The sequence below is a fragment of the Leopardus geoffroyi genome, chromosome D4, assembly GCF_018350155.1.
Source record: "Leopardus geoffroyi isolate Oge1 chromosome D4, O.geoffroyi_Oge1_pat1.0, whole genome shotgun sequence".
Taxonomy (NCBI): domain Eukaryota; kingdom Metazoa; phylum Chordata; class Mammalia; order Carnivora; family Felidae; genus Leopardus; species Leopardus geoffroyi.
In genome coordinates, this window is record NC_059342.1 from 87,112,931 (window position 1) to 87,121,932 (window position 9,002).

The 9,002-nt window shown below is 53.8% G+C and overlaps 1 protein-coding gene and 1 non-coding gene across 2 annotated transcripts in view; both read left to right on the forward strand.

Moving 5' to 3' along the window:
- Positions 1-8,220, forward strand: part of URM1 (ubiquitin related modifier 1) — a 28,219-nt gene extending 19,999 nt beyond the window's left edge. The window contains exon 4 of the mRNA XM_045467557.1: positions 8,094-8,220. Within this exon, the coding sequence (XP_045323513.1) occupies positions 8,094-8,193 (100 nt within the window). The 3' untranslated portion in view covers positions 8,194-8,220. The remainder of the gene's footprint in view (positions 1-8,093) is intronic.
- Positions 7,535-7,751, forward strand: LOC123593928. The gene has a single exon (XR_006710605.1). It is a non-coding gene; the product is annotated as a small nucleolar RNA U3 (small nucleolar RNA).
- Positions 8,221-9,002: the final 782 nt, after the last annotated feature.

Sequence of the window (9,002 nt, forward strand, 5' to 3'; positions counted from 1 at the left end):
CCTGGGCAGAGAAGGGTCAGTTGGCTTCATCCTCAGGGAAACTGAGGAGCCAAGAAGGGTCTTATCGCTAGTCATTGAAAAGATATTTCTGGAATGCCTACTGTGTGCTGGTCAGGGCTTCAGCAACGGGCAGTGTCCCCAAGGGCACACCAGCAGGGGAGGAGACCCTAGTCCCCGGGGAGTGGGGAGTTAGGTGAAGTCGACAGGCCGCTGAGGCGAGCACTGTTCCAGGCAGAGGAAACGGCACGGCCAAGGCTAACAAGCAAGAAAGAACCGGGAGAGTGGGAAGGAGAGAAATTCGGCGTGGCTGGAGCTCGGAGAGAAAGAGGAAGTGCCCGATAAAGCTGGGTTGACCCTGCGGGCCCTGTAGGACATTGGGAGGATTTGTGATTTTATCCTAAACACAGCGGGGATCCTGGAAGGTCTGACAAGTTCAGATTTACATTTTTAAAGGTTTGCTGTTGTGTAGACAATGGGGGTGGGGCGGGCGATGGGGCAAGCTGGATGACCGAGACCCATTGAGCTACTACTGCTGATTTGCAGGTGACAGCTGGTGGTGGCCTGAGATTAGGGGATGGCAGAGCAGGGTCCCAAACCGTGTTCTTGACAGGCAGGCGACCTCAGGCAGGTCACCTGGCAATGAATAACTTTTAGTGAGTATCTGAGGTGTACTCGGTGCCTGAGGCTGGTGGGGAGGACAAAGAGAAAGATGAGCCATCTGCTGTTGCCTCTCCAGAAGTATCCATCGAGGGGCATCAGGACACTTGATCTCGGCTCACGTCAGTCATTATCTTATGGTTCTTGAGATTGAGCCCCACGTGGGGCTCCGTGCTGTCAGCACAGAGCCTGCTTGGGATTCTCTCTCTCCTCTCTCTTTAAAAAAGGAAAAAAAAAAAAAGTATCCGACCGGTAGACAAGTGGACAGACACACAAGTAGCCAGCCAGTCCCCACGAAAGGAGCAGAGCCAAAGGAAAACTCCTTCACTGAAGTATTAGCAAAGCTCTTGGGGATTATAGAAGACCAAGGGATTCATTCCAACAGGGAGGATGTGAGGAGTCTTCTGCAAGAGGCAGCATTGTCTTGGGCAAGTAGAGATCAATAGACGGAACTCTAGTTACTGCCTCTGTGAGATGGGGCCGTCGTGCCTGTCCAGCCTCCCTAGAGATGGCTCTGGTGTTGGGAGGACTCAAACACTCCTTGTATTTTCTTGCAGTAAGATTTTACCATTGCCAGGGCACCTGGGTGGCTCAGTGAGTGGAGCATCTGACTCTTGATTTCGACTCAGATCACGAGCTCACGGTTTGTGAGATCGAGCCCCGTGTCTGCTTGGGATGCTCTCTCTCTCTCTTCCTGCCCCTCCCTGGCTCGCGTGTGCACACATATTCTCTCTCTCAATATAAATAAACTTCGAAAAAAAAAAAAAACCATTTTATCATTCCCTTCTAACACACACACACACACACACACACACACACACAGATACATGTTTGGGCTTATGCATGCATTCAACTGTTCCTAACCTCTGCTCTGCCTTCTCCCTTATTAAGATGAGCACTCAGGAAAGAGGTGACAGTTGTCCACACTGCCAATTAGGCATGCCCCATCCCCCAGGACTATCATTTTACCTAACACTGTGCCCAGCACAAAGGACGTGCTCAGTAAATGTCTGTTGAATGAATGACGGAATGAATGCGTTATTGGAGTAATAATTAAGTGAATAGCCGGATAGACAGACAGATGGATAAGAAAACAGCTGCTGGAACGCTTGGCTGAGAGACGAAATGAGTAGATTGCCTGAGAGTATGAATGTAGCCAACCAGCTGAGGTTCTAGATGCAGAGCAGGAGACGTTGCTGTGGGTGGGCTCGCTGAAGTAGGGCTAGAAAAGGATTCATGCTGCAGCCTGGACTCCACGCTTCAGAAGCAGGCCCAGGACACGGAGCGTGGCAGACACGTGCCTAAGGGAGCAGCTCTGGCGACGGGGCAGTCGGGCCGCGCCTCTGTGCACGATGTTTCCAACCTTGGAGTCCTGTCCCCAAATACTGCGATCCACCCTGGTTTCCGGGTGGCCCCAGGATGGAGGAAGGAGCCCTGCCACTGCTCAGCGTGCCTCCCCAGGCCAGGCCCTGCCTATACAGAGAGTTCTGGAAGAGCAGCCAGTGTTCCGGCATGGTGCTGGCCAAGTGGCCTGACTGCATAAATGAGCTGACAACCTGACATTTACCCATTCTCAGAAAATAACAAAGCCAGGCCACCGTCCCCACCCAGAGGGGATCCTAAGAACCCCCGCGCCTTGCATAGCATGTTTCAGTTTATAAAAGATGATGTTCCTGGCTGGCTCAGTCGGTAGACCACGCGACTCTTGATCTCAGGGTCGTGAGTTCAAGTCCCTCGTTGGGCATGGAGCTTACTTTTAAAAAAAGGCGGGGGGGCATCTGTGTGGCTGAGTCGGTTGAGCGTCCGACTTCGGCTCAGGTCACGATCTCGCGGTCCGTGAGTTTGAGCCCCCCATCGGGCTCTCTGCTGACAGCTCAGAGCTTGGAGCCTGCTTCAGATTCTGTGTCCCCCTCTCTCTCCGCCCCACCCCTGCTTGTGCTCTCTTTCAAAAATGAATAATTTTTTTTTTAATTAAAAAAAAAAAAAAGACTTCCTCTCCAGGAGATGACAGGGCAGGGAAGCTTTCCAAATGAAAGCCACCTCCACCCACCTGGGGTGCTTTATCCCATCACGCTGTGCTCTTGTCTCCATCACACATATCCTCTTCCTTCACCTGTTGTCTTATTTGTCCACTAAAATGTGAGCCCTATCCAGGCAGGGATATATATGTATACATACATATAGATAGATATGTATTTTTTTAAAGTTTATTTATCTTGAGAGAGAGAGAGAGAGAGAGAGAGAATCCCAAGCAGGCTCAGCGCTGTCAGTGTGGAGCCCGACCTGGGCCTTGAATGGTGAGATCATGACCTACACCGAAGTCTAGAGTCAGATGCTTAACCAAAATGATTGAGCCACCCAGGTGCCCCAACAGCCACCATATATTAAGCACTGGTGCTGGGCTAAGCACTTTTCATGATCGCTACAGCTTTGTGAAAACTGCCATCACTTGGCCCCATTTTACAAACCAGGAAACTGAGGCCCAGAGACGGGAAGCTACTCCCCCCAGGTACAGAGTTACTGAGTGACAGAGCCAGGTCTTCGACCCAAGTCTGTCTAACTGCAAAGCCCACGTTGTTAACCATGCCACCGTGATACCTGATACTCTGTTACCCCAGTACGCCGTGGGGATGAAGCCACTGGAAGTTAAGAGTTTGGACCGAGACCTATTGCCTGATTCCATTAAAAAAAATTTTAACGTTTATTTTTGAAAGAGAGAGAGAGACAGACAGGGAGCAAGGGAGGGGCAAAGAGAGAGGGAGACAGAATCTGAAGCAGGCTCCAGGCTCTGAGCTGTCAGCACAGAGCCCAACTAGGGGTCCGAACCCACGAACCATGAGATCATGACCTGAGCTGAAGTCCGACGCCCAACTGACTGAGCCACCCAGGCACCCCGACAGTGTACATTTTACATGGGCAATTGCATGGTGTGTGAGTTACATCTCAGTAAAGCTGCAGAGGAGAGAGGGGTGGGGGAAGGGCAAAATGGGTGAAGGGACGTGGGAGGTTCGGGCTTCCAGTTATGAATGAGGAAGTCACGGGAATAAAAGGCACAACATAGGGAATATAGTTGATGATACTGTGATAGTGCTGTTGTATGGTGACAGATGGTAGCTGCACTTGTGGGGCAAAGAGTAACTGCAGAGACATTGAATCACTATGTTGTACACCTGAAACTAATGTCACAGTGTGTAACTACACTCGGAAAAAAAAAAAAAAATCTTTGTTTTGAGCAAAAAGAGTTGCAGGGAGCACCTGGCTGGCTCAGTGGGCAGAACATGCAACTCTTCGTCCTGGGGTCATGAGTTCAAGCCCCACGTTGGGGCTTAAAAAAATAAAATAAAGGGGCTCCTGGGTGACTCAGTCGGTTATGCGTATGACTCTTGATTTCAGCTAAGGTCATGATCTCCGGGTTCATGAGTTAGAGACCCGCGTCAGGATCTGGGCTGACAGTGTGGAGCTTGCCTGGGATTCTCTCTCTCTCTCTCTCTCTCTCTCTCTCTGTCCCTCCCCCACTTGCACTCTCTGTCTCAAAATAAATACATAAACTTTTAAAAAATGTGTACTTTAAAAAAAAAAAAATAATAAATTCGTTAAAAAAGAGTTGGGGCTGAAGGGTCTCACCTGCCATTCACCTAAAAGTGCTTGGCAAGTCACTTCCTGTCTCTGAGTGGCAGTTTCCTAACCAGTAAAAGTGGGAAAAATAAATGTCTCTCGGTGTTGATGTGAGCATTAAATGAGATAGTAATACGTGTCATTATCCCCATTTCATCGAGGAGGAAACTTAGGCCCAGAGAAGGGAAGTGACTTGGCCTGGATGTAGAGCTGGTGGGTGACAGGTGAGGGCTCTCCTGGGCCCCTTGACACTGCTTCTTTTAGCATTTCTGTAGCCATCACTGCCACCACCCCCTTCCATCGTCCACTTTCTCTGGGGCTCTGAGTCTCCCCACTGTCCGAGCCCAGAGCGCACCGAGGTAGTGAGGTCCCCCTGGAGCACAGGACGCCCTCTCCCCAGCCCCCACCCTGCTCCCCTCCTGGGGCCATGATGCTGTCTTGCTTTTGCTTGTAATAAAGAAAATATCTCAGCTACCCTTCCACAGTTGCTTGGCAACCCCAAAGGGGGGTGGGGGGAGCCAAGGGGAGGAGGGAAGGGAGAGGACTCTGGAGCCAATCTGGAGACAAAGAGTAGGATTTCGGTGACATGGAGCCTGTTCTTAGTGCTAACCTGGCCTGGCCGGGAGGCGGGCAGGGGTGGGGGCTTCCTCCCACCCCAGCGGCTCACACCAATAAATATGCATTAGGGAAGTGGGCAGAGTTTTTCCCACAGACCTGAAAGGCCACAGCTGACCTTTCTACCCTCTTTATGTACCAACGTGACAGTCAGAGAGAGCAAAGAGCAGGACCCCCTGAGACGCCTCCCCCGTGGCCTTCTGACTTGGGGAAACTTTTCACCCTCCTCCTTCCCCTGGCCCCAGACCAGGTCACAGCCTGGCCTGGGCCCCTGTCCCAGGGGTTTCAGGTGGGAGTCTGGAGCTCCCAGCCTCAGGGTCGGCCTCAGGCCTTGTAGGCCTTGGTGGCACGGAGCCAGGCCTGAGGTTCTGGCGCTTCCTGCCTCCTGGGCCGGTCTGCCTGTAGCCCCCCCATATTGTGCCCCTCCCGCCCCACCTCTGCCTGAGGCTTCCTCCATTAGGAGCCCGTTCTTGTTCTTCGACCAGTCCCTTCCAGAGTACTCTGTTCCTCTTCTCCTTTGGGGTGGGCCCCCTCTTCCCCAACCCCCCTACTTCTGCAGTGCCCTCCTTCAAAAACTAGGAAGCCCTCGAAGCTGCCGTTTCCCTGAAGTGAAGAGGGGGGTGGTGATCTCTCTCCCTGGTGCCCTGGCTTGCTGGCCGCTGGCCGGGGGGTGGAGAAAGTCTGCTCTGAATGGAGTCAGTGTAGAGACAGGAAAAGCAAACACCTCAGCCTGGGCCCTGCTGGCCTCTTTGGGGTGGGGTAGGATGGGGCAGGGGCCCAGGTTCATCTCAGCCTCTCCCGATGAGCCCTCTCCTGCTCCTGAGAGCCCATGGCTTCCTGGACCCCTGGCCCACAGCATCCAGAAAGGAAGTGGGTTTAGGGTCTGTGGACAAGCCCCCCAAGAGACACCTTCATCAGAATCTTTCCCTGCGCCACTGCCCAACCCCCAGCCAGTGCCCTTACTGCCCGGCAGATGCCAGGAAAATCTGTGCCTGGGAAGGGCAGTCTGGCACCTGAAGTCCTGCTTGACCAGCCCTTCTCAGCAGCAGGAACTGGGTGGGAAGTCACTTTGTGCCAGGGACGGCCCCAGCAGTGCCATCTGCCTCCCGGGCCGAGGGGACCCCAAGATGCTCTGCCCAGGTGAGTTCTCCTCTGGCCCCATGACCAGAAAGTGAGGGAGGGGGAGGCTAGGACCACCCCCCACCCCCCAAGAATCTGTGACATTTTCCTCGCCCTCTGTGGTGCATCTCACCACCCTCTGTGGTACGTGCGTCTCTGGCACTTGGGTGAGGGGAGCTGAAGGGAAGGATGGTTGAAGAGACTGGAGGTGAAGTCTGAGGATGGAGAGACAGGAGGGGCTAGAGTCTGGGGAGCAGGACTCCTGGGCTCCAAGCCAATCTTTCGATTAGACTTGTGGAATCACAGAGGCTCCTGTGATGGTCTCCTTTGATCACTTCGATTCTAAAAGACTCTGGAATGAGCTCAGAGAGGGGCAGCAACTCATCCTGGGTGACACAGCCAAGTTGGCAGAGCTGGGACTCAAACCCACCAGGCTCCCTTAGCACCCCGAGGGCACTACTGGTGGTACCCTGGGCACCACGCTTGGCCACCTCTCCTTCGCTTTCCAAGTACGGCTTGGTCCCTCTGGATCTCAGGGGTGGAGAGGAGCAGACTCTGAACAGCACCTCCCAGGGCTTCCTTCCCTTTCCTGTCCTCTCCCAGGCCGGGCACCATGCCCAGGACTGGGCCACCCCTGTCACAATCTCCTCTGATTGCCCCTGGAATGCCATGGTTGGTCTTTGCCTTAGAGATCCCGAGAACAGGACCCCTTTGCTCGCAGTGTCTAACCATAGTCCCTCATGCTGTAATCAAAATCCAACCACTTCCTGGAAAACAAGGTCAACAGTTGATCGACTGCCACAGGGTCCTAGCAGTGCCCACCTTGAGGTGCCCTGGCTAAGGGACTTGGCTGCAAGGATCTTACTGAATAGAAACAGGCAGCCCTCACTGAGTCAGGCACTGTTCTAAGGACTTCTATGTACCTCACTGAAAGGTCACCACACTCCTACAAGGTGAGTTCACTTTTACAGGTTGGAAAACCGAGGCACAGAATGTTGAAGTAACTCGTCCATGGACACGCTACCAGGAAAAATCAGAGTGGGGATTGGAACCCATAACCTGGCTCCAGAGCCAGGGGCCCTTAAATGTTCTATCTGGCTTCTTATTCTTAGGAGGTCTCCACCAGAGGTCATTTCGTCCAATCCCCTGCATCTGGGTGTCTGCCCAGGCCAACCTCTATTCACAGACAAGAATCAATCTCGTTTTTAAAAGCACCTGCTCCAAGGGTGGAATCCCCCCTGGGGGTAATCAGACATTTATTTATTCATAGCCTTCTGGCCTGGGAGGAGAGGCCCTCCCACCCAGAACTCCCCAGGGTCCAGCTGCCTCATTGCCCCTCTCCTTCCCACTGCGGTGTAATCAGAAGTGAGCCAGTCCTGCCTGGTGTCTCAGCTCCACAGACTCAAAGCTGTGTGGCCCTGGACAAGTGGCTCAGCCTCTCTGAGCATCAGCTATCAGCTGTAAACAGGAGTTAATGATGCACCTGTTTTATGAGGTTGCTGAGTATTAAGCGATCAAAGGTGATGAAAAGATTGTTTCCAGGGGTCATTTCTATCCTCTGTCATTGACAGTTTCAGTTTCTCCAGTTTCTGGAACCCCAGAAAACACAAGAGAAGCAGGAGGCAGCCTTCTCTCCTGGATGTGAAACCAGCTCTTGGTGTTGCTTCTGCACCTGCCACTTGCCATCGATAATTGTCCTTCTCTTCCTTTGGGAGAGCAGGAGAGAGAGGATGTCACTGAGTGGTCTCTGTCATTTAAAAAAAAAAAAAATGAAATCCAGAAAGGGGTTAGTGATCACCATGCCTGGCACCTGCTGTGAAATGCCCAGAATAAGGTGGTGAATACTTCTCACTATCACCACCATCATCATGGAAATCCGTCTGTTCGTAAGATAAGAGCCTCATGCTTTGGGCCTTATAGTTTAGCCTCCTCATTACAGATGGGGAAACTGAGGCCCAGAATGGGGAAGGACTTGCTCAGGGTCACCTAGCAAATTGGTGGCAGAGCAGGAAGGAGCTCCCAGGCACCCCCCCCCCCCCGCCATCCACAGTGGAATCCCCATCCCTTCTCCTTCGTTCCCTCCCCAGCTCAGGCCCTCCTCCGGGGAGCCCCCTGGGTCCAGCACCCTGGCACCCAGTCTGGTCCAGGCAGAGCCCAGGAGAGAAGTTGCAGTGCTTGGAGGAGTAGGCGCAGAAGCCGTCGCGTTCTCAGCCCTGGCTCTTTGTCTGCTGCTTTGTGATGGTAAGTGCTCCCCCTAAATCAGTTCTGTGACACTGTTATTGTTGCCCAGGGCGCAAGAGTCTAAACTTTTCCCCTGAGGTCAAGAATGTGGCCGGTCCCCAAGCCGCCAGGAGCAGGGGCCTGGGTGGCTGGGGGTGGGGCTGGGGCCTCACCCCGAGCTGGGGCGAGATGTGGAGGGGAGGGGGTCAGCGGGAACAAAACGCTTTGAAATGCCTCCTCTCCATCACTGCCAACATTGTCCGCTGCCCGCGGGGGGCCTGGCACCGCCTCGCCGGGGCTCCGGCCCCCAGCCCTGGCCAGGCCCGGCCCGGCATCTGAAAATGGACAGAAGGTTATTGTCCCTCTTCGCGGTCCTTTGTCTGCCCCAGTTCCAGATGTCTAGGCTGGGACCAGGGAGCTGACCCATGGTGGGCAGGGGGGGAGAGGACAAAGGGGGAGAGCACGGGTCACTGCATCCTGAGGGGTCGTTCCCAGACCCTGAGATCCCACCCAGCCATGGCCCAGTCACCTTCTGGGCTGTCTCAGCCCTGGGATTGTCCCTGTTCCCTTGTCCCTTCTCCCCCTCCCACCAGACCAGGTTCGGGCCACAGGAAGGAAGGCCACAGGGGTGCAGGAGTTAAGTGCAGGAGGCCTTGGGATCCCCACAGCTTTACCCCAGTAATTGTGATCTTGGGCAAGTTGTATCTCCCTTGAAGCCTGCTGTCCCCATGGAGGGAGGTTCCACAGACCAGGGTCCAGAGCCTTATGTGGCAGCT